The 26,846-nt window shown below is 36.1% G+C and overlaps 1 protein-coding gene across 1 annotated transcript in view; it reads left to right on the forward strand.

Annotated features, from left to right (window-relative positions):
• The first annotated feature begins 897 nt into the window (after positions 1 to 897).
• Positions 898 to 26,846, forward strand: part of GFRAL (GDNF family receptor alpha like) — a 55,795-nt gene continuing 29,846 nt past the window's right edge. Inside the window, exons 1-5 of the mRNA XM_028510213.2 lie at positions 898 to 1,030; positions 3,652 to 3,804; positions 11,681 to 11,737; positions 12,560 to 12,890; positions 22,894 to 23,144. Coding sequence (XP_028366014.2) covers positions 898 to 1,030; positions 3,652 to 3,804; positions 11,681 to 11,737; positions 12,560 to 12,890; positions 22,894 to 23,144 — 925 coding nt within the window. The remainder of the gene's footprint in view (positions 1,031 to 3,651; positions 3,805 to 11,680; positions 11,738 to 12,559; positions 12,891 to 22,893; positions 23,145 to 26,846) is intronic.

Consider the following 26,846-nt stretch of genomic DNA (forward strand, 5'->3'; position numbering starts at 1 on the left):
TTCCACAATCTATTGATATGATCATGTAATTTTATCCTTCATTCTGTTTATGTTATGTATTATGTACATCATAATGTATTCCTGTGTGAATGGTGGAACTGCTGAGGAAGTAGGTTGGTCCATCAGGGAGCGTATCTATGAGGACAATATTAAAGATACTAGAGTTTGGAAGTGTGTTGGAAACATTTACGTAGGGATAACAGTTAGCATCTATAAATGGAATACTAGAAAATAAGGCAATGAATTATGCATTTGAGAATCATCAGTCTAGAAGTGTTAGTTGAACCATGAGAGTACATGGAATTATCCACAGAGAATGTGTCCAATGAGATTGGGAAAAGTGTGAGGACAGGATCTAAGCTAAAAATATACATTAACAGAAGAATAAGAGAATCCTGGGGAAAACTCTCAGTGGTCAGAATATGTCAAATCAATAAATATCAAGAGATCTAGAGGAGAGTGTTACCAAGGGAAGAGGAGTTTGAAGAACAAAATGACAACAAAATGCCCAATAACAAAAGTAGGCAAGGTAAAGTCTTAAAACTAATACATTTGATGTTATGAAAATGATTAGGGTAGTTTAAATAGCAGTTTCAATGGAGTAATAGTCATAAAAATAAATTATAAATTGAGAAATAAATAGGCAGTAAGAAAAAGAGAACAAATACAGATTATTCTTTAAGAATCTTATGGAGAAGATAATATAGATCTAAAGCTACAGGGGAGGTTAAGATCCATTCCAGACTTGTAATGATCTTGTCACATTTTATTTTCCATAATTATGCTCTTTATTATTAATGAAGAGCATTTACCTCAAATTAGATTGAGGTAAATAATTGTCATACTGTAATACTGCAAACCTGTTTTTGTTGTTCTGTTACTGTTGCTATTCAAGCTATGGGGCTGTGCTCAGAAAATGAATCTGCTTCCCAGACCACTGACTGCACTTATTTAAGAGAGCGATGCCTGAGTGGTGAGAATGGATGTGAACACAAATGGAGAAGAATGGAAGATGCTTGCCATGTTTCAGGTAAAATGCATTGTTTAAAATACGTTTAAATAATTTCCTTTACTGAGATAAAAATAGCATTCAATATTTTCTTTCACTATCTGAAGATCTAAGTTAATCTTGCACTAAATTCTTTACTCAAATGTGATATTTGAGTGATGTACTTGCAGTTGCTTATTAAGGAATTACTGTTACAAAATGGTATTCTTCAACTACTCAAGGGCCCTAATGAATTGACAATGCGGACAGCTTTATGCAAGATTTCAGCCTACCTTTTAGCTTCTCTCATTATGTATAATGTTACAATTCCATGTATGCTTCTCAGAAGCATGAGTACAATTTTTCAAATAAAATGTTCTTTTGGCCCTGGCTGGTGTAGCTCAGTGGATTGAGCATGGGCTGCAAATCAAAGCATCACAGGTTTGATTCCCAGTCAGGGCACATGCATGGGTTTTGGGCCAGGTCCCCAGTGGGGGCCACATGAGAAGCAACTACACATTGATGTTTCTCTCTGTTTCTCCCTCCCTTCCCCTCTCTAAAACGATAAATAAATAAAATGTGAAAAAATGCTCTTTTGCTTATATGTTAATATGTTAATGATAAAGTAGAAAAAATAAACTTTGTGATGATCAAAGGCATTATTATGTATTTGAATTTATATCATACGTATTCTATATTCTCACAATATATACTGTACACTATTTTGCATTCCAACTGTGTCAAGAATAAGTTAAAATATATTATTTTTAACTTGTTCTACATTCCAAACATTTGAGGGGAGGCCCAAAGGGTAGAGAATATAAAGATTACAGAGTCATTGTTACTTATTTAAAAGGAAAAAAAAAATACATTCTAAATACGTCAAGTAGCTGAATGAATATTGAATGAGGGCATTATAGGAAGTCTCCATTTACTAGAAGTAGATAAACTGATTGATTATATATAATGGGACATTGTCCTAATAGTATTATGACAACGCTTTTCAAAAAATCATATTCTAACATAATGATATTTTTCATCCTGTATATCAAATATTATTATATAATATAACCTGATCAACTTTTCAGAATATTTAATAAAAGAAATCCAAAAGGGAAAATAAAAATATATTCTCTATGACTCACTTTATTTCTCCATTCATTTCATGAAGAGTCCATTCTGTACAGTCAATAACTCTTGCCAATTGGCATATGCTTCTTGTGTCTCCCAAAAGATGTCAGATGGAGAGTGTAGGGTTAAGAGGCAGCAACCTGTGGTCCTGACAATGTCAATGTTTACCATTGCTGCCAGCAGAGCTCCAGAAATCACACAGGCTGAGGAAGGGAGAAAGATTTTTTCCCTCTTCCCTTCCCATGAAGGAAGTACATGGACTGTTCATTTTCCAGAGAAAGTTATAGCTCTCTAACCTAAACATTCTTAATAAAGATTACATTTAAACAAATCAAGTGCATAGTACAAGAAAGTGGGAAAAAACCAAAATGATGTAGATACCTCACTTTAGCTCAATGTCTTTGGAATTTTCATGCTTTGGAATTCTCCATGTGCGTGTATTAAAATTTGATTTTTCTCCTTTTTTTGTTTTATTTTTTGCAGTGTTTAGAATAGTAGATATTTATAATAATTAAACTCTTCCTTAAATAATCCAATATTTTATCTTTTTAAAGTAAATTTACAGAGGTGAAAAAAGCTATAGCTCTCTAATCCAACCATTCTTATTACCGTTTAGGAAAAAATTTTCAAAGGCATAATTTGCTGAAAGCGACACAGTATTTTTAAGTAAGAATAGGGGATAGGGACAAAAAGCAATCTGTTTTTTGTTTTGATTATGAGGCTCCTTGTTACATTTTACATGGCAATTTAAAACATCACATTCATTATGTCATGAATTAGCTCATATTTATTTATTTCAGTATACAAGTAGTAGTGAATTGCAATATTTGCTTAGTTATCCATGCATGAAGCAGACATAGAAATGTTCTTAAATATACAAATGAAATGATATCAAGTAGTTTTACTCAGAAAATTGCGAAAAATTAAATTGTTGGGTAGATAAATGTAGCTTTTTAAATTAAAAAGAAAATGCATTATTGGTAATTATGAAAGACTCACATTTAATAATATTTATTGAGTGTTTTCTAAGCATCAGGACTACTTCAGTTCCCATGCTAATTTTAGAGCCACCTCTGTACATCTCTTGTTATAGTCAGCATGACGTGCAAGAATAAATAGCAGGTTAAGACAAAATAGCTAATGAAGTAGCTAAAGTGACAACAGAACTAACTAAAATTACAGAGCAGTCTGGTCACCTCATATAAGGACTGCCTTGCTTATTAATGAACAGCAAAAACTGACATTCTAAGTGAGGACAGAGCTATTCTGCTATTATTTTTTCTTTTTTCCTGTTTTCTAAAGTTACTTTAAAATATGGAAAATTTAAATATATCTTAGAAAGTAAATAGTAGAGGAAAAGCACAGTAAAAACATATTTTTGCTTAGAAGTTATTTATATGAACATCCTGCAGCAAGCCTAGAAAATCTTACTATAATAATGAATTATTCAGGTTAATATGGTAAAAGTACTTTGGGTAAAATTATATTCAAATTAATATCTAGAGTGCTATATGTTTGACTGTGAACTTCAGGTAACCCCTGCAAGATGAAGGATTCATCAGGCTGTAACCTGGGCATCCAATCCTTAGTGGAAAGCAATTTCCAATTTCAAGCTTGTCTCTGCACTGATGACCTCTATTGCACTGTTAATAAACTGCTTGGAAAAAAATGCATCAATGAATCAGGTAATACATTGCTAGATGACACATTTAAAGTCATAAAAAGAAAACTTAATCACATCTATGTAATTTTATTAACTTTTTAATAATTTGAGCCCTAACTGATGTGGCTCAGCTGGTTGAGCATCATTCTGCCAGGCTAAAGGTCACCAGTTCGATTCCCAGTCAGGGCACATGCCTGAGTTGCAGGTTCAGTTCCCAGTCAGGGCATTTGCAAGAGGCAATTGATCAATGTTTTTCTCTCACATTGATGTTTCTCTCCCTCTCTTGCTCCCTCCCTTCCCCTCTCTCTAAAAATCAGTAAAATATTTTAAAATAATAATTTGATTAATTCTTCATATAATTTAAGACTCTTTGAATTGTAGATCTCAGTATGTGCATAACATATTTCTGTAATTGCTCATCACAGTTTCAAGCTTTATTCAACTATAATTCATTAGGATTATAGAGTCACTCATTCAAACCATATATCTGTGGGGCTCACTATAGCTTTTCACAAGACTAAATGATAGAAGGCAAATAAGGTATTATTTCTGTTGTTAAGAAACTCAGAGTCTCCCAAGAAAGACCAAAATATAACCACTTTTATAGAATTACACTTGCCTTTGACTAGGAGCATTTAATTATTTAATATGCATTTATTTATTGCCTCTTCAATGTACCAAGCTAACACTGAAGCAGTGGTAATCAAACTAGGCTACCTATTATCGTGAGGGTACATACAGATTTAATAAGGGATACGTGAAATCAAAGTCCTATAACAATCAATTTCAAGATCCTCACTGTCCCTAGGCACTGTCACTGAAAAATGGTAAGTTTGGGAATGAATCTCTTATAGAGTTATCATCACTTCTTTCACAATCAACTTTCTCCCAGCTTATAAGACAGATTCTCCCTCATCAATGTTGGGTGGTCCCACTGCCCAGCTCCTCCAATCATGCATGGTGATCTCATTAAACAATTTTCTGTTCCATAATTTTTCCTTTTCCAGAATTTCATATGAAGGCAATTATACAACATGTAGCCTTTTAACCCTGGTTCCTTATATGTAACATAATGCAGTTGAGATTCATCATTATTTCATGTTAAGTCTGTTCCCTCTTTTGAGGAGTAGTATTCTAGTGTATTTTTTTAGAGATTATAAATAAAACTGCTATATATATTCACAGACAAGATTTGTACATGTGTAAGTTTTTACTTCTCTTGGATAAGAAACTGTTGGGTCATAGATAAAGTTTATTATTAACTTTATAAAAAATCTCCCATAGAATATTTCAAATTTGAGATAATTACCAATATATAAAATTTCTAGTCACTCCATGTCTCAGAGCACTTGATTTTTTTTCATTCTATTACATATTTAGTGGTCCCACACTATGGTTTTTGTTGCATTTAAATAATAACATTGAACCTATTTTGATGTGTTTATGTGCCATCTTTATATAATATCTCTAAAGTGTCCCTTCAAAATGTTGCCCATTTAAAATTATTATGTAACAAGCACAGATATGCATATATATGTATGTATATATGTATATATACATACACACATGTATATAGTCCCTAAACAGATTATACAGTAAGTATATTTGTATAATTAAATTTTCATGAGAAAGTAGAATTATGGAAAAACTTTCTAACAAAGGTTAGGGGGAAAAATGAAAAAGTTGAGAAACGTTAGTATAGATACATTTCTAGGAGAAAAAAATAGATTTATAAAAAATTATATAAGAGGAATAATGGTATCTTATAAGTATTTTAAATTACACATGATTTTTACCAATCATCATCAAAATATAATGAAAAGACAAAAGTAAATGATGAGGACAAATATTTTTAAAATTATCATTATATAGTTGCACAAACTATAAAAATTGTTTTATACATCAATTTTTAACAATTAAAGATTATTTGTCATAGCACTCTGGAAATAATTTTAATAGTATTTGAAAGATTATAGGTATTGACATATCTATAAAAGATGTACCTATATTATTTTCAGAAAATTTATTAAAAAGTCATAGGTAAATGAATTTTTTCATTTATTTTACTTTATTAATAGAAGTATCAACACTATCCTCAAATTTGGCTTCAGAATCAAATATCACAAAAAGGCTCCCTCAGAATGATACATCACTAATGGTGGAAAAAACGAGTGACTGTGTTGTAGCAGCACGCATCTGCCAGGAATCAGAACATTGCACTCTGTTGTATGAGAATGTTAAGAAAACCTGTGGGAGGGAATCAGAACAATGCAAGACCCTTGATGGAAGCCACCTGTGTGCAGCATTAACGGAAGGTCTTCAGGAAACGATCTTATGGAATTGTCAATGCAATGACCCTTCAAAAGTAGAGTGCATTGAAATTTGGAGGAGTTTGTTTGAAGACAATTGCATACAGTATGCTCAGATGAATCAAGTTCCAGCCTTCAGTGAAGACTATGAAGATGGATTCAACCAGGACATTGTTTCTGGTGGGTATTCAAAAGAATTTAGGAGCATTAATGATAACCACAAATATCAGTTAACTAAAGAATCATTATTTCTCTTTCCAGCTCTGTCATTTCTGTCTGTGTTTCTCCAAGGAAATTTAAATTTAAAAACTTAATTCTATGACTGTGTCCAAAACTGATTATTAAGTGTCACAAACGTGTTTATCATATAGCCTTTCCTGTAGGTTAGCCAAACAACTGCTCAGCTAGCTGCCTGCTGAGCAGCCCAGCACCAAGGAATAGACTAGAGTCACACATAGTAACTATGCTATTTGCTCAGCTTTTATTGAATGCAGGTTCACTCAACGTAGAACATCAACATACATTAATATTCTACTTACACTCTAACAACCAAAGAGGAATATAACACACACACAGCAATCAACAGAGATAATGAACCTGAGACCCAAAATCTCAGTCAGCAGGTCCAGGAGACGGCACTGTGGGTGAGGGAGTTGTCGGGGTCTTGAAAGGAAAGATCTCTGGAGCTAGGTGGGTAGCAGAGCAGATGAAGTCCTCAGTCCAGCAGGGCAGAGCCTCCAGTCGTCAATACCAAGGGAGATCAGTGTGGCATGGAGCAGCATCATGGTGTGTGAAGCTTGGCTATCTCAGCAATGGTCTGGAACCTGCCTCACTAATGCCTTCAAAATGGTGTACTCCACCCTTCTGGGTCTTTTTGATAAATGTCTTGGCACCCCTGATGCAAAGTGTGGAATTTTCTCAGAAGCCTATGAGTGATACATGGCTGTTCTGCTTGACATCCCTATGGCAAGTATGGAATTTCCCCAGGAGCCTATCTGTGGGTGGTCCCGCATTGCAGACCAAGCAGCTCTGACCACATGTGCAAGTGTGTCTCCTTGCCAGATATGTCTGCTCTGACCACGTGGGCAGATATGTCTCCTTGTCAGATATGTTTACTCTGACTTAGGTAATTTTCCTCTTGAACCAAAGTGTTATGGCTGACTGACAGCTTTTTTAGTTGATATAAGTGACTCTACTTTGTTTTATATACTTTATGCTATCTTAATTGGAACAATACCATTTTATTGGTCCTGCTCTCCACATAAGGGAAGAGGCAAATGCTACACAGTTGTAGCATAATGTTAAATTTATTCATTCATTAAGCAAATACTTAGGAGCCATGTATAACATGCTAGGTCCTATGCAGCAGGACAAAAACAAAAACAAAAACAAAAGAGAAACTCCCTGTCCCTCATCAAAGAAGCTTATTGGGTTTTAGGAAATTTAAAAAATTAAAGATAAAGATAAAGTTGGTAAGCAATTATTATTTACTTATTTAATAAGTATGTCTTGTCCGGCTGGTGTGGCTCAGTGAATTGAGTGCTGGCCTGTGAACAAAAGGGTTGTTGGTTCAATTCCCAGTCTAGGGCACAAGCCTGGGTTGCAGGCCAGATCGCCAGTAGGGGGTGCATGAAAGGCAACCACACATTGATATTTCTCTCCCTCTCTTTGTCCCTCACTCTCCCTCTGTCTAAAAGTTAAATAAATAAGTAAATATTCCCGTTGAGTGCCTACCTTCCCCTAGGCATACTCTAAGATGGGATAAAGCAGTAAACAAAACAAACAAAAATCACTGCTGTTTAGGAGCTTCCATTCTAAATGAGACAGAGGCTTGCACACAGGTAATGTACTGGGCTTAGGTCTCAGGAAGAAAAGAAAAAGGAGGTGAGGAAAAAAGGCTTAAGTAGAGAAAGTTGCAATGCAGTACAGGCCTCATAGCAAACTTAGTTGATTCTACAGGAAGCTTGGACCTAGAATGGCTTTTCAGAGGTATCATACCTACTGAGGCGAGGAAGCTGATCTTTGACCCCTCAAATGGTCTAGTGCTTAGATATGAGCTTTGCCCTGGGAATGTCTGTAACCTTGGGCTTGGCAACTTTCTTTGGATGAGGGCAGTGCCAAGAAAAGGACCAATGTGACCCAGTACCCCAAATACTCCAAGCAGCTGAGAAAATTTAGACCTAGATCATCAAAGGGGGGATCTTAGTAGTAAGAAACAGCATCCAATATGGGGACAAAGAAGAAATTAACATGATAAATGACTTTAAGATTTATACTTTAAATACTATAGGTGCTAAGGAGAAAACTAAATATAGGTAAGGGGTAAAAAAAGAAAAGAAGTCTGAGTGGGCTTTGTAATTTTAATAGGATGGCCAGAAAGTTGCTCTGAAAAAATTAATGTTTAAGTAAGGATTGAAAGTGGCAAGGGATGAGTCCTATGAATACCTAGGGAGAGAACATTTAAGGCAAAAGAAACATCCAGTTAAAGGTCCTGAGCTGGTAATATGAGTATGTCCAGAGGTTTGAAGAAAAGCAAAGAGACCACCAGCTAGAGTTGAGAGACCAAGGGAGAGAAGTATAGGAGTTAAGATCTGATACATAACGGGACAAGATCATGAAGCATGTTGTAGATCATTTCACAACTGTTAGCTATACTCTGAGTGATATAGGAAACCACTGAAGGATTTTGGTCAGGATAGGGTCATGGTCTAAAATATATGTTTAGCAGGATGATTCTTGTTTGTTGTTGTTGTTGTTGTTGTTGTTGACAACTGACTGAAAAGGAGGAGTGGCCAAGTGGGAAGACCAGGTAGGAGCTTTTATAATAATGTAGTAAAAAAGATAATGAATGATGAACCCATATGGGAAGTTGTCAGACCTGGGAATATTTTATTTATTTATTTTTTAAAATATTTTATTTATTTATTTTTAGGGAGGGAAGGGGAGAGAGAGAGAGAGAAAGAGAGAGAGAGACATCAATGTGCGGTTGCTGGGGGTTATGGCCCGCAACCCAGGAATGTACCCTGGCTGGGAATCGAACCTGGGACACTTTGGTTCCCAGCCCGCGCTCAATCCACTGAGCTACGCCAGCCAGGGTGGAATATTTTAATATTAGTGGATCATATTGGGAATACAAGGGGAAAAAAAAGAAATCAAAGTGGACACCAAAGTTTTTGTACTGAGTATGAGAAGGATGTGGTCACCATTATTTTTATTTACTAAAACAAGAACAACTACAGGAAAAAGATGCTTTGATTGGGGGACAGAAGAGAGGTGAGAGGTGAGTTTTGAATGTGTTGAGTGTGAAATGTTTACTAGGTATTGAAGTGAAGATATTGAGAAGTCAGTATTATACATGGGATTGATCTCTAAATCCTATGCATGACATGTAGAAGTGAGATTTATACAGCATCTATAAATTGGGAGGGTTATTTATTTACAGATGACAAATAAGACCATGGGACTAGAAGACATCAGTAGAAAAAATGTGTGGCATCCTGAACCAGAGTGGTAGCAGGGTGAGAAGATATCTGACTTTGCATATATTTTGTTTGAGTAGATCAATAAGAGGAAACTATATTTTTTCTTATGCATATGATCTTATAACTCAGATTTAAGTCTGGTTGTTGCATGATTCTATTTATGCCCATGATGTATTATTGCCCTTTAGCTCCTCTTCAGCAATTAAGCTACTATTTAAAATGTCCTCTGGGAAAATACATGTGTATATACATATGCATGTACTGTATGACATCAGAATTTAATGTGCAGAGAATTTATATAATACATTACTCATAGGATATAAAATAATGTGCATCTAAGATAGACTTAATTTTCCCATTCTAAAAATAACTGTTTTGTTGTGTTTGTACTAATTACACATATAGTGAGCATATTACTCTGGTTGGGTTGCTGTAACAAAATACCACAGGCTGCTAGCCTAAACAACAAAAATTTATTTTCTCAAAATTTTGGAAGTTCCTGGTCAAGTTTCATCAGGGGTGGTTTCTGGTGAGAGCTCTCTTGCTGACTTGTCACCTCCCTGGCTTCTTGTTATGGCCTCCAGCGACATTCCATGTTGTGTGTGCATGGAAAGGGGAAAGTGAGTAAGGTTTCTAACGTTCTTTCTTATTAGGACACCAATCCCTCAGGTCAGGTTCCCATGCTTGTGATTTCATTTAACCTCAGTTACTTCCTTAGAGATATCATCTCCACATCAGTCATACAAGGTGTTAGGACTTCAACACATGAAATTTGGAGAGCCACAAACATTCAGTCCATAACAGTCAGTAAATTCAATATTTACTTACATTTCAACAGTAGTTTCCTGAATATTTATTCAGTGGCACAGACATACTAATCAGTTTCAAAGCCGAGGCATTAATCTATAAGAGAAGTTCCTGTCTAGACTTTTGGTCACAAAAGTCATATGACTTTCTGGGATTTGCCCATTGGGATTTATGCAATGTGGGATAGTAGCAGAGAGGAAGGAACATTCCAGGCTTCCTTGGAGGCCCAGGAGAGTAGTCTCTAGAACGGATTAAGCCTCAGCTCAGAGATCTTTGAGCTGAGACTTAGTAAGCAGAGAAATGAGAAACTGTGTAGTGAGAATAGATGGAATAAAGCAAGGAGTCTGGAAAGGCTGTGACACGCTTGGGTATGAAAAGAATTTTCTTGTCATTGTACCATCATTTTTGTGTAATAGATGGACAGCCAGGGAGTTTGGACAGACAGCTCAAATAGGGGCAAACTGTCTCACAAGGAATATTTATGCCATAACAAAAGTCAATATGTTAATCAATAACCAAAGAGAAAATTGAATTTGTATTTAAAAATAAAAATCTGATCATATTATCCCCCTATCACTTTGGTTTTATGTCTTTCTTTGTGTGTATATATATATACATATAAATATGTCTATAGACATATATACATTAAATACATGTGATATACATGACATTATTTGTACATACATGTGTGTGTGTGTGTGTGTGTGTGTGTGTGTAATATGTCTGTATTCCCTGCCAGGCTTTGGAGGCTGCAGGGACTACAGATTTGTGTCTTCAATATGGCACCTGATATCAATGCTTCTTGAATAAAAGATTTTAGAATTACATGGCCACCAAGTTTACTTCCATCAGTAAGATTCTCCAATTCTATAATTTTAATTCCTAAGAACTCTGAGAAGCTAAAATAATCAGAGGTGGAAATTAGTCTTCAAATTGCATTTCAATCTAAGATCCTACTGGGAAGAGTTGTCTTTTTTTTTTGTCAGACATTATTCCTTCTGTTTTTTCTCCCCAGACAGATTCTTTGTTTACCTCAGTGCACATGGCCTAGTCATTAGCATTTGTTTAAACCTCCAGGTAACTGAATCCTCCCTCACAGCAGTTCTGTTTAACTCACTTGAATGATATTTCTGGGGTTTATTTTTCTTCGTCTGTATCTCACTAACTTTGAGTGTCAAGGGTTAAACAAGTATTACATGTACCTCTATGTATTTTTGCTTACTCACTTATAGATGTAGCCCACATTCTCCTGTTAAATTTAGAAAATGGTTCACTAATGAAGTTTGTGTTTTCCTTCTAGATAACAAGAGAGAGGATAATAAATTCAAGTGGAATCTAACTACTCTTCCCTATCATGGTAATGTTTCTCATTTATAACTTTGATCAGCATTGTAAATACTGGACAATATAATTTAAAATGTAGTTACTACAGTTCTTAAAAATATTTCAATGCAAAATAAATTGTGCAGCTCTTAAACAGTTTGAATATTACAAAATACAAAAAACAAGTCATTGCATTCCGTCCACTAAAGTATCAAAGCAATCGATTTGCCCATTTGTCATCAATTTATCTTGTGCTGAGGAATACTTTACAGTTAAAACCAAAGACTAGATCTTAGTTAAATTTTATGGATATTTTGATCATGTAAATAAAGTTGTTCCAGGCCAGTTGTTTCTGTATCATGTTTGTGGGTATGGGGGGCATCCACGTGTGCCTGTGTTTCCTAGAATGTGAACAACTACATGGAGCCTTTATTCACGATTTCCACCCCCCAAATAAAAAGTGCAACAGAATAAGAATCATTTTGATATGAGCCAATGAACTAATCATAAGCTATATAGCTCAAATAAAATTTCTGAAGATTTATTGTTTACATTTGAGAAACTTGGACCCAAAGATTTTTCCTTTGGCTCAGTTTTGGCCCTACACACTTCCCATCTCTTCTGGATCAAAATACGTCGTATCCAGTAGAGATGAAAGATGACTCAAATAGTCCACTATTCAGGTCTCAGTAAATTCATATTAACTCTAAAAAAGAAAGAAAAGAAGTGTTTGCCCATAATAGGATGTTACTACAAAGTTGTATGTTGCCCCTTGACATCTCACAGTGTTTTGCAGATTCTGTAAGGACAGCTTTATATATACATTTTCACGGCCTGGGCATGTCATTGCTTTCAGAAATGAAAGGGATCCGGTCCTGTTTGGAAGTGGCAGAGATGTGTGTAGGGGATGTGGTCTGTAATGCACAGTTGGCCCCTTACCTTAAAGCTTGCTCAGCAAATGGAAATCTGTGTGATGTGAAACACTGCCAAGCCGCCATACGGTTCTTCTATCAAAATATGCCTTTTAATATTGCCCAGATGTTGGCTTTTTGTGACTGTGCTCCATCTGATATACCTTGTCAGCAGTCCAAAGAAGCTCTTCACAGCAAGCCATGTGCAGTGAACATAGTTCCACCCCCGACTTGCCTCAATGTAATTCACAGCTGCCGAAATGATGAATTATGCAGGTGAGTAAAAACACACATACCTTACTTTCTTATTTCTGCACCTTATTTGTTACAGTCCAGTCCTAACACTTGATCTCATTACATTAGCTGGAGTTCCCACCATTATCCAACGTGATGTAAACAAAGCCAGACAATTCATATTTTTGAATCTGTAGTACATATGTAGTATCCTTTTTGAAATTCAAATGCAGCACATGTTTGGAATAAAAAATAATCAGTATGTCAGGATTCGGTCACCATGAAATAGCATTATTGAAATTTTGTATTCAAATTAGACTAATAAATAAGGAGTTTGGTTAATAAACATATCTTGTATGTCAGTTTTTTAATTTGCTTTTTGGTATAACCATATAAGGTTGTTAAATGTCACAGAATTTTGACAATGTGACTTTTCAAACTTCAAAATAAATCTCCCTGCCTTACACTGACGATGAGGAAGGAGAAGTTGCTTGACTGCAGTTTGGATATCCCCAGCACACATCTATGCCATGATGTCAGAAGTGCCTAGTCTCCTCTTCTTAGCTTTATATTCTTGAACCTAATGGGGGGTAATGTTAGTCATTTATTTGTTTATTAAAAAAAATGTATCGGAGTACAAGAAACAAAAATGCCTGCCCTGTAGAACTTATATTCTAATGGAGGAGACAGATAATAAATAAAAAAATGAATATTATATTGTGAGGTAATGAGTGCTCTGGAGATTAGCAACAGCAACACTAGCAAAACAGAGTGACTGGGGAGTTGTGAGTGGGCAGAAAGAGTAGCAATGTAAATGCAGTAGTCCCAGTGGTGAGCATTTATCAGAGTTGAGGAAGTGAGGGAAGTAATGAGCCTCTCTTAGGAGATATCCAAAAGACCAGCCATTGCTGAATAACAAAGGCCTGTGGCCTGTTAAAGAAGCAATGAAGGCAGCAAGTGCAAGGGGGAGAGCAATGGGAGAAGTGTTTAGAAGTTTAACTGCAGGGGGACTGGGGCCTAGATCACACAGGGCCTTGAGGGACACTAACAACCTGGGCTTTGACTCCTAGTCAAATGGACAAGTACCAGAGGTATTTGGTTTTCAGCAGAGGTATGGATGATCTGGCATGCTTGTTAAAACATGAGCTTTAACTGGTAGTTGAGACTAGACTGTACTTTTGCAGGTAACTACTTCTGGGAACCATAACTCTGATCTAACCCTGTGGCTATTTCTTTTCCTCACTATGGTCATTAATATACTTCCATGTATATTCAAGATGAATTTATTTTTTATGTGGTAAAAAAAAAAATCCACAGTCAAGTGGGCCTCTTTGGACAAGAGTAAGAAAATGGAGGAAAAAAAGGGAATACTAAATAAATTTCATGAGTCAAACTATTTGTAACATTGATGTTAATGTTGAAGGAGCTTCATTTAATAACCAGCATTAAATTGTATAATTTTTTTATTTTTCTTTTGCTTCTTTTTTGAGTAATTCTTCATATTCATTCATTTGCCTGGTATCTTCTATCAGGGTCTGTTTTATTTAATTTTTTTTAAATGAATAAAACTCCATATATAGCAAATTCATTTAAAGATCAGAATAAACATTTAGTGAGAAGGAGTAGCTCAGTGTGTGATGGCTCAGAACATGTGATAGCTCAACCTATCACATTTGTCACCTTGCTTCAACCACTGGCAAACAAACTAAAAGGTTTAATGAAAACTTTCTGAGGGCACTGATTGTTGGTAAACTGTTTTCCTTTGGCTTTGTCAAAAGATAACTGTCAACTCTCTTCCTTCCTTTAATCTCAGTCATTCTTACTTGAAATGTAGCTCCAGATCTTGTAAACACTTGTCGAAAAGACAGCTGCTTCCGTACAATGCACATTCAATAAGATAAAGGGTAAAGATCTAAGCAGAATGCTGTGGGGATATTGGCATATTTTTTGCTTCAACTAATCATTTAAAGGCCAAAGACCTTAAGAAATGTTTATTTGAGGATTCTGTCATGTAAATGGTTATCAGTTATTTTAAGGTTTATTAATCACTTCTCCTGAGTTAAAGATAATATTAATTATAAAAAATATTTTATAATGCAATTGAGATTTGTCAAATGCATTGATATCCCCAAAGTTCATTTTGGTGAAATACTGTAGTCCATTAATTCTAAAATGTAGCTTTTTCAATATATTTTGTTGATTATGCTATTACAGTTGTCCCATATTTTTTCTCCCCTTTATTCCCCTCTGCCCTGTACCCCCTCTCCCACCAGCATGCACTCCCCTTAGTTCATCTTCATGGGTCATACATATAACTCCTTTGGCTTCTCCATTTCCCATACTATTCTTAACCTCTCTGTCTAATTTGTACCTACAATTTATGCTTCTTATTCCCTGTACCTTTTCCCCCTCTCAACCCCTCCTCACTGATAACCCTCCATGTGATTTCTATTTCTGTGAATCTGTTCCTATTCTAGTTGTTTGCTTAATTCATTTTTTGGTTTTTGTTTTTCTTTAGGTTCAGTTGTTGATTGTTGTGAGTTTGTTTTCATTTTATTGTTCATATTTTTCATCTTCCTCTTTTTCTTAGATAAGTCCCTTTAATACTTCATATAATAAGGACTTGATGATGATGAACTCCTTTAACTTTACCTTATCTGGGAAGCACTTTATCTGCCCTTCCATTCTAAATGATAGCTTTGCTGGATAGAGCAATCTTGGTTGTATGTCCCAAGGTCAGGACTCTGACCTTCCTGGACTTCCTGGAAGTCTATTTCTTTTGCCAGATTGGGGAAGTTCTCCTTCATTATTTGTTCAAATAAGTTTTCAATTTACTGCTCTTCCTCTTCTTCTAGTATCCCTATGATTCAGATGTTAAAACATTTCAAGTTGTTCCCAGAGGTTCCTAAGCCTTTCTTCATTTTCTTTTTTTTTGAATTCTTGTTTCTTCTTTCCATTCTGGTTGAATGTTTATTCTTCCTTCTGGTCCAAATTGTTGATTTGAGTTCTGGTTTCCTTCCCTTTACTGTTGGTTCCCTGTACATTTTTTTTCTTTATTTCACTTTGCATAACCTTCACTTTTTCCTCTATTTTGTGACCATACTCAACCATTTCTGTGAACATCCTGATTACCATGTTTTGAATTCTGTATCTGATGAGTCAGCTATCTCTTTATGGCTTTGTTGTACTTTTTCTGGAGTTTTGATTTGTCCTTCCTTAAGGTCATATTTTTTGTCTCAGAGTGCCTGTTACATAGTAAGGGATGGAGCCTTAGGTGTTCACCAGGGCAAGACAAACCACGTCACTGCATTTTGATGCTGTCTGTGGGGGAGGGGTTCAAGAGGGAACAGTGCTGCTTGCTCAGCTCTCAGCCAGCTTTCAGTCACTTCCACGGCTATCCACAAGCAAATTGGGCCCTTCTGGTATTGATTCCCAGGTAGGTGAGTTTGTGTATGTTCTAGGACCCTATGGGTCTCTTGAATGAACTCTCCTGTGAGTCTGGGAGTTTCCTTGCCACCTCAACTCCCATAGATTTTTTTCAGTCAGAGGTTTTGAGGCTTTTTCCCCCCATACTGGAACCCTGGGTTGCGCTCTCTATCTCTCTCCCCACTTGGTGCTCCTGGTTTATCCGCACATAAATGTGGGACTGCCCAGATTGCCAGCCACCTTGCTGTGAGTGCTCTTCACCCTGACTGCCCATCTCTGCCTCTCATATCAGTCTGGATAAATGTTTCTTCTTTAACTTTTTGGTTGTTGGACTCCCATACAGTTGGATGTTCAGGTCTTACATCCAAGATGGAGATATAGGTAGTAGATACACTTCACCTCCTCACACAACCAGAAGAAGGACAGCAACAAATTTAAAATGTAAGGTTTTTATATATTTTAATATCCCTAACATATGTGAGATGTGTCTTAAGCTCAATTACAACAAAACATTTATTAAATTTAATAACAACAATTTAATTTCAAATAAGTGATTTTAATTATAATAAAATATCTACTAAAATCAATGAATGATAAAAATGTTTGAGTATACTTTTTTATATTACAAATAGAATTTTACCAACTATCTATTACCCATCTATACCAACAATGAAACCACATTTTAACTATCCAGAGGACACTTTTTAAAAAATCAATTCCTATAAAAATACCCAGTGTCTGCATGGATGGGCATCCAGTTTTGGCTGATACCACTGAGAGAGCCCTAAATGTGCCACCTCATTATCCTAAAATTTTTGCATTCAATCTTCAAAGCATGATACACCTAAGCTTCCCCATCATATTAAATATTGTAATGGCAAGTGATGGTTTCTGAAGCACATGCTCTTGAAATAAATTCACCTTGGCACCAACACTTTCTCAGATTGACTGGTACATTTTTTGATGATTTTGTTCCACGAGGACTCCTGGGTTTAACCACCTCTCCAAAGTGCTTGGTGCAGGATCTGGAACACAAGAGGACTCAAAAATTGTCATATGTTTTCCTCCATTTTTGAATGCCCTGGACTTAATTTTTATAATTTGTCCATGTACATATACATGTCTCCTCTCATGTAATTTCTAACTTTCACAGATTAGAGTAAGGACTTATGTCTTCAATGTTGTTCCACCATGTGCAAATAGCCCCTTAATGAATACTTTATGGAAGTAATGGAAATATTATATAATATTAGTAGCTGAGGTGAAAAGATGATTCAGATGATTCCTGTCACTCTCTCATGCAAATCTTGCCTTAGGGAGATTCCCAGTATTTATGAGGAAATACCCCAATTTTTATGTATTAAAAAATGTGTATTTATTCATACATGTTTAAACTTCAATCACTTTCAAGGTCATCTCCACTTGATGAAATACACCCATTGAGACTTTTTTAATGTATATTTTATTGATTATGCTGTTACAGTTGCCCCAGTTTTTTCCCTTTGTCCCCTTCCATTCAGTACTCCCCTTCCCTCCAATTATGCCCCCTCCTTAGTTCATGTCCATGGGTTGTGCACCTAAGTTCTTAGGCTTCCCCCTTTCATATACTATTCTTAACCTCCCCCTGTCTATTTTATTCCTACCAAATATGCTTCTTGATCCCTGCACCATTTCCCCCATTCTCCCCCTTCCTCCTCCCAGCTGATAACCCTCCAAATGATCCCTATACCTATGATTCTGTTCCTATTCTGGTTGTTTGCTTAGTTTGTTTTTGTTTTTATTTTTTAGATTCAGTTGTTGGTAGTTATTAGTTAGTTGCCACTTTAATGTTAATAGTTTTGATCTTCTTTTTCTTAAATAACTCTCTTTAACATTTCATGTAATAATGGCTTGGTGGTGTACTAATGGCCTTTGGCTTTACTTTGTCTGGGAAGTACTCTATCTGCCCTTCCATTCTACATGATACCTTTGCTGGATAAAGTAATCTTGGTTGTAGGTCCTTGCTTTTCATCACATTGAATGCTTCTCGCCTGTCCATTCTAGCCTGCAAAGTTTCTTATGAGAAATCAGCTAATGGTCTTATGGGAACTCCTTTATAGGTAACTCTCTGCTTTTCTCTTGCTGCTTTTAAGATTTATTCTTTATCTTTAACCCTTGGCATTTTAATTTTGATGTGTCTTGGTGTGGTCCTCTTTGGGTCTCTCTTGTTTGAGACTCTCTGTGCTTTCTGGAATTATATGTCTATTTCCTTCACTAAATCAGGTAAATCTTCTTTCATTATTTTTCCAAATAGATTTCCAATTCCTAGCTATTTCTCCTCTTCTTCTGACACCCCTATGACGTGAATGTTGGACCTCTTGAAACTTCAAGGACCCGTTGAACCTGTTGGACCTGTTGAAACCTCTAAGAAACTCTGTCCCAGAGGCTGCTTATACTGTGCTAATTTTTTTATTCTTATTTCTTCTTGTTATTCTGATTGATTGTTTTTCATCTTCCTTTTGATTCTTGGCTTCATCCAACTCTATTTTTGTTTCCCTGTAAATTATTCTTTATTTCAATTCATGAATCCTTCATTTCTTACTGAATCTTTTTTATGCTGCTAAGGTCTTCACTAATTTCCTTGAGCATCTTTATAACTAGTGTTTTGAACTCTGCATCTGATAGATCACCTATCTCCATTTTGTTTAGTTCTTTTAATGGAGTTTTGATCTGTTCTTTTTGGGGGGCCATGTGTCATTGTCTCCTCATTTTGGCAGCCTCCCTGTGTTTGTTTCTATGTACTAGGTAGTGCTGCTTTGACTCCATGTCGTGAAGATGAGCTTTTGTTGCTGTTGGTAAGTCAGTGGGAGGGATTAACTAGGCCAGTCAGCTGCAAGGACTGGCTGTGACCACTTACCACCAACTTCCGCCTTCTGTGGAGGAGCTGTGCAGGTGCAGGGGCAGGGAGGCAGTGCTCCATAGTGGTCTGTAGCTGTTCACTGGATGCACTGTCCCTGGGATTTCCATTTCCCAGGTGATGCAGGCCAAGTTTAGCCCCCATCTGTATTTTTCCCAGGCCACCCTTCCTAAGCTATAAAGCAATCTGAGAAGGCTGCTACTCATGCTGGGCTTAGAGATCCCCAGGTGAAGTCAAGTTGTGGAACTAATCTAGCTGTTACTAGTGCCCAGCCTGGGGCTCACTGAGGCCAGCTGTTGCTTGTTTGATAAGTTTTGAAGCATGAGGCAAGGTCATTCATATGGAAAAGCAGCTTAGGTGAATGGGGCAGAGCCTCTGACAATCTCCAAGGTGGGTCAAACAGTGTTAGCCAGGTTGATGGAGTCTCAGATATGGCACCAGCCTGACCACTCTGTGTCTCTGTGAGGTGAGGGCTCAGAAAAGGAAAAACGGCCTCTGGTCGCCAAGATGTCACACACATCAGGCTCTCCCAGTATGCCACTCATGCCATGCCAGCTCTGGAGCTCAGAGGGAGTGAGTCTGAGTAGGTGAGTCTGTATGTGCATTCTTTAAGAGGAACTTCTTGGGGCTCCAGAAGTTTCTTCCACTGACTTAATCCCCAGTGGTTTTTGCAGCCAGAAGTTGTGGGGGCTTATCTTCCTGCCACTGGAACCCTGGCCTGGGGCCCCTGTTTGTAGGGATAGGCCTGCTTGTTCCTGAGATATCCCTCCTGAATTTTTATCAACCACACATGGGTTAGAGACCAGCCTGTTCTATGTCTGTAGTCCTCCTACCAGTCTGGATGGATATGGTTTCTTTAATTCTGTAGTTGTCAGACTTCGATTCAACTGGATTTCTGATGGTTCTGAGTGGTGATTGTTCTATATTATAGTTGTAATTTGATGTGATTGTGGGAAGAAGTGAGCCATGTCTGCCTATACCACCATCTTGACTGGAAGTCCTTGGGGCAACATTTCTACTGCTAAAAACAGATTTTGAACTGGTTGATTTTGATGACTTTTGCTTCTTCTGTATTTTGTTTCACCTCTTCCACATTGGCAAAATGTTTCCTTTAAGGCATTTTTTTCATTTGGGAAACAAACAAACAAAAAAAGGCTCTCGGGGCCACATCAGGTGAATAGGGAGGGTGGTGCACAGGGGTCATGCCATTTTGGTCAAATACTGCTGAACACTCAGCTCAGTATGGGCAGGTGTATTGTCATAGTGGAAGAACCAGTCACCTTTTTTTCATTATGAAATGGGCAAAGATGTTGAAAGAGTCTTCCCCAAAAAATTCACTGAAGTTGAACACAGCCTCTCACAACAACTCCAGCTGGTACACTCATACAGATGGGTTCCTAAAACACTCACCTTGTTAGGGAAGCCTGTACTACAAGAGTCCCACCCTCCAGAGGATAGTTCTAGTTTTGGGGGTGCCCCCTCATATATTAAATTATTGTTAATGTGATTCAGGTAGAGGAAAAAAACTTCAAAAAAAAACACCCATTTCTTCAGTGAGATTGTTAAGCTCTTTATCACTTCCTTTTGGGGCCGAAGAGTCTGCACATGGGGCAAAAGAGAGTACTTGGTTTTGAAAATATAATTTCTATCCCTGTTCCAGATTCTTTAATACACAATAACTTTTGAAACTCCTTCATTTATTTGAAAAGACCAAAAAGGGCAATATAAAGACAATTTTTCAATTAATTGTGTCCAATACAAATATACATTGGGAGGTGAGATTATGTTTTGCCAATTATAGTTGTTTAGGAACATATTAAAATTATAATATACTTTTATATTTATGAACTCACAAAAGTAGTGAAAAAACATTTGCTTAGAAAAAACCTAATTATTTTTTAAAATCAAAGTATTATAATATACACATTTATTTTAAGTGTCAAAGTGTCATTAAACATTTATAGAATTTGGCTATAAGGTCACAAAGGCAAATATAATACATTCTGTGTGTAGAATTTATACACACCACATTCTCACATTTTGCAATGTAACTGCAAGTCAATAGCAAAAATAAAGACAAAACAATCAACTACATCTAAGACATTATTTTTAATCACTTAATTTTTTGGACAATAAACCAAAATAGAAAATTGTGGAATACCAAGAAAATAAGAATATGAACCATCATACACCTAAACATTTCAAACCCAAAACAAAATTTCTACAGTATAATTTTTTGTCATATTTAAAAATTTCTTTCAAATGATTTAGGTACTAGCATACCAAAGTATTTATGTGATTTTTAATATTCAATTAAATATCAATTTATTATTTTTGCAAATTTTTATAGCTAGTTTTCTGAGTAAATAACTGCCATGATAGATAAATGACTCAAAGCTTTTTTTTAAAGAAATGATTGTAGAGTGAGAGAGAGAGAGTAAGAGAAGTATCAGTTGGTTGCTCCACCTATTCACGTGCCCTAACTGGCAATTGAACCCACAACCTTGGCATATTGAAACGCTTGCTGCTTTAGGGCTTCATGCAACTTAAGGGCTTCATGCAGCTTCAGGGCTTCATGCAACTTAAACTTAGTAAAACACATGTTTTTAAAAAATGGCACCTAGGCACAAATTTATTCTCACACAACTCATAAATGACCATCAGTGCTGTTAATACTTAAACTTATATAACATTTTACGTATAACCCATAATTGCATTAAAGGAACCTATTTGTTCTTCTGGCCCCAGAATTATAAGCTGAAAAAATTTGTATTTCCTTAAGTATAAATTAATTTGCCAATGTATTAAAAAGCTGATTACTTTAAGAGGACTTAAAATATGAGATCATTAAAAAATAATATAGTGTGTGGAGTTAAGCAGAGTAGAGCCATGTGCACAAAGAGGCTCATGACAAGTGTCACGTGTGCAGAGGGTTTCAATGCAGGTTTCATGAAAACCTGTTCTAGAAAGGGTGAAAAGTAATTTTAGGTGATAAATATTAAGTAGAAAGATTAATATCGTTGGTTCCACAGAGAGGAATATCCTGTTACTGTGAAAGTTTCAAGAATGAAATTATTGTACATTATTGAGAATTATTCAAAGTTAGTATAGCACTAATCAAATACATGGTCAGAAAAGTTATGAATGGATGTGATTCTAATGGATTATTTTGGCAATTAAATAAACTCATAAATTTTTGCTTTATTAGCCCTTGCTGCCAAAGAATCTCAAAGCATTTTTAAAATTCTAACTAGTCTGCTTAGAAATGTTAAGAAAAAATATAGTACCTTCCATCCTGTGGGAAAACTGACTCAAAAGGTCAAGAGCCTTATCTAAAATCACTTGGTGTGAAGCAATGGCCAACTGCTAGTCAACCAAAACTACATTCTGCTTCAAAAAATACTGCTAATAAATCTTCCAAGTAGTTCAAACTGCAAATCATCAACCATTGAAACAAAATTAGTAATGAAGGAAAATTCATCCAGGGAATCATAAACTTAGCCTCTGCCTTTCATCACAAGAAGAATGTAATTCACAAGGTTTCTCTGCTTTGTGTTCCACACTCTATTGAGATGTTTAAGTGTATGAACTTAGGTTTCAGCTATGTACTGGCTTCTAGGAGGCATTTTGTTTTATGTCAGCCTTCATTAGGCGAGGAAGCACCTCATATCAATATGAAATAGTATTATTCAGAGACTAATTCCATTTCTTGACTCCTTCTAGGAGGCACTATAGAACATTTCAGTCCAAATGCTGGCAGCATGTGACTGCAAAGTGCCATGAAGATGAGGCTTGCATGAGTATGTTGGGCAAGGAGGACCTCACTTGCTCAGGAAGTGATGACTGCAAAGCAGCTTATATCAGTACCCTTGGGACAGTCCTTCAAGTGCAGTGCACCTGTAGGTCCATTACACAAAGTGAAGAACCTGTGTGCAAGATTTTCCAGCATATGCTTGATAGAAGTTCATGTTTCAGTAAGTCATACATATTCAGTAAGTTACATATAATACATATATTCTTGTTTTTGTTTGTACAGCACACAGTAATCCAATGCAGAAAATGTGTTCAAAAAGATAATTTTGTTTACTATTCCATTTTAAAATTATGTTCTATTATGTTTTGTGCATTTGGTATTTTACTCATTTTTCTGTGAGTTGTACATGTTTTTATCTTATATGATCTGTCATTCCAAATTATTATTTATTGATTTCAGTATCAGCAGTATAAAAGGTTTTTCCTACCAGATAACTGAATGTATCAGCTATCTATTGTAAGTAACCAACCAACCCAAAACACAGGAACTTGAAACAATCATTTATTTGCTCACAGTTCTGCACACTGGGCTTGGCTCAGTTGGGTGGTTCTTCTGATGATCTGTTTTACCTAGGGTCACTCATGTAGCTACAGTCATCTGGTGGCTCAGCTGAGGATGGACAGTACAAGATAGTGTTTAGCAACCACTGTTGGCTAGGATGCATGGTTCTTCCCCCTATAACCTCTTCAGCACTATACCTTTGGATCTTACATTGTAAAGACAGCATTTCCAGTGGCTGAACCCTAATGGGCAAGTACTTATCAAGAGTTTGTTCTGTCACCCAAGAATCAGTACCAGAGGGGCCCAAATGCTTGTGGGTAGCAGGGAAAGTGACTGAAAGCTGGCCGATAGCTGAGCAAGCAGTATTGTTCCCTCTCAGACCCCACCCCAACATACGGTGCCACAACGCAGAGACATGAGTTGCCCCAGCCTGGTGAATACCTAAGGTCCCCCCACCCTTACAATGTAACTGGTGCACCAAGACAAAGAAATATGGCCCAAATAAGGGAACAGATCAAAACTACAGAAAAAGAACTAAATGATGAGGAGATAGCCAACCTATCAGATGCAGAGTTCAAAACACTGGTAATCAGGATGCTCACAGAAATGGTTGAGTATGGTCACAAAGTAGAGGAAAAAGTGAAGGCTATGCAAAGTGAAATAAAGAAAAAAAATGTACAGGGAACCAACAGTAAAGGGAAGGAAACCAGAACTCAAATCAATAATTTGGACCAGCAGGAAGAAGTAAACATTCAACCAGAACAGAAAGAAGAAACAAGAATTCAAAAAAAAAAAAAATGAGAAGAGGCTTAAGAACCTCTGGGAACAACTTGATATGTTTTAACATCTGAATCATAGGGGTGCCAGAAGGAGAAAAGCAAGAGCAATAAATTAAAAACTTATTTGAACAAATAATGAAGGAGAAAATCCCCAATCTAGCAAAAGAAATAGACTTACAGAAAGTCCAGGAAGCTCAGAGAGTTCCATAAAGTGGACCCAAGGAGGAACACACCAAGACATATCATAATTACATTACTTGAGATTAAAGATAAGGAGAGAATCTTAAAAGCAGCAAGAGAAAAGGAGGCAGTTACCTACAAAGGAGTGCCCATAATACTATCAGCTGATTTCTCAAACCTTGCAGGGAAGAAAGGGCTGGAAAGAAGTATTCCAAGTCATCAAAGAGAAGGACCTATATCCCAGATTGCTCTGTCCAGCAAAGCTTTCATTTAGAATGGGGGCAGATGAAGTGCTTCCCAGATAAGGTAAAGTTAAAGGAGTTCATCATCATCAAGCCTTTATTATATGCAGTGTCAATGGGACTTATCTAAGAAAAAGAGGAAGATCAAAACTATGGACAGTAAAATAACAACAAACTCACAACTATCAATAACTGAATCTAAACAAAAACAAAAACAAAACAAACTAAGCAAACAGCTAGAACAGGAACAGAATCTCAGAAATGGAGAACACAGGGAGGGTTATCATAATGGGGGGAGAGGGAGAAGAATAGGGGAAGGTACAGGGCATAACAAGCACAAATGGTAGGTACAAAATAGAGGGAGGTTAAGATATCTATAGGGAATGAAGAAGCCAAAGAACTTAAATGTGTATGGCCCATGAACATGAACTAAGGGGAGAATGCAGGTGGGAGAAGGGGTGCAGGGTGGAGGGGAATAAAGAGGAAAAAAAATATGGGACAACTGTAATAGCATAATCAATAAAATATACTTAAAAAAAGATAGTGTGTTCTGTCACATTAGTTTATGTCTCATTGGAGAGGCAAGTCACATGGCCAAGCTCAGAGTCACTGTGACAGGGGTCTGTACAAGTATGTGTATATCCAGGTTGGATTCATCAGGAGATTGTCAATTTAAAAATCTACTCTATCTATGTTAAACATATTGAGTCTTGGATTTAGTTTTTTTCCCCTTGGTTTTTAATATGTCTGCTGATCTAGCTTAATGATGGGATGAAAAACACATTTTCTAAAGTTATTATTTGTTCAATTTCAGACAGAAGAAAACTGAGGTTTATGAATTTAAATAATTTTTTCCAGAGTCTTAAAGTAATCAGGTGGTTGAGAGGTAGTTGTATGTGAATCTTACAGAAAGAACCTAACAGAGCGACCATGTACTAATTCAAGTCCTCACCATTATCCATCTTCAGGGTTAGTCCATGCAGCCGTCCAAACTTCAGAACATCCCCAGGCACCAAGGCCCCCATTGTAACCACCAAACCTGCAAACACCATTGCTATGAGGGAGTAATAGATGTTTAATTATTTTATTGCAAACCAAATGTTTATATTTATGAAAAATATTTGAGAGATACAGCTATGTATATATCTATATCTGTACCTGTATATCTATCTAATTAACTGTATACAAATACATATCTTTTCATTTTTCTTCTATTTTTCTTCATAGATACTAATGTGATTAAAATTGTGATTTGTTGTGTATTAGGTAATAGACATACACTGAGAGCATATGGTTATGATTCAAACAGAGTTCTCTGTGGAATTCTACAATTTTTATAATTACCTCTATAGACATATTTCAACTGAAACATATTACAAATAGGAAAATTGTAGCATGATATATGTTGAGTCATATTTTCTAAATAACTTTCCTCTTTGATTAATATTAGGTGGCTAATTCTGTTGGAATTATGTTGATAGGCTCATAACATTACAGAAGGAAATAGCAAGTAAAATAATTTAAACCAAATATATATAGTTACATTATCATGGTTGTTTATATGTGATTTCTCCACACTAAATAGTATCCAGAAAAAAGAAATGCCAATTTACAGGTTATTGGTAACTCTGTTCCTTGGGCATAAGTTCCCTAAAATGCCAGTTCCGGCAACCTAATTCTAGTTCTAAGCCTGGTTTTCTTCCATATTTTTAAATCTTCAAAATTTTTTTATTGTTGACACTATGATGTATTGAGCATATCAATTACATCAACCCCTCTATCAACCCTCTTCGTTCACCACATTGCTGCTGTCTGTGTTTGTGGGCTATGCATACATTTAATTGTTGTTATTTTTTACTTATATTGTGCTCAGCTACTATAACTTGCATGAAGCAAAAAAATATTTATAGAGAAACAGTAGAAATGGCATTTAAAAATCCATAAATATTGATGTACTATACGTTTTAGAAAAATAAAAATCCACAACAATTTTCTTCATTCACAGAGTAAGATTAAACATTGTGAGACTTACTCCTCAAACATTACCTACTAAAAGCATGGGTTTTAATTAACCAGGTGTACAGAATTAAAGGAACCTGCAAAGCCTTCTGTCACAGTCTCTGTACTTGAATTAAGAGGAAAAGTTTCAAAAAAAACAAA

The sequence above is a fragment of the Phyllostomus discolor genome, chromosome 4 (assembly GCF_004126475.2).
Source record: "Phyllostomus discolor isolate MPI-MPIP mPhyDis1 chromosome 4, mPhyDis1.pri.v3, whole genome shotgun sequence".
Lineage (NCBI taxonomy): Eukaryota > Metazoa > Chordata > Mammalia > Chiroptera > Phyllostomidae > Phyllostomus > Phyllostomus discolor.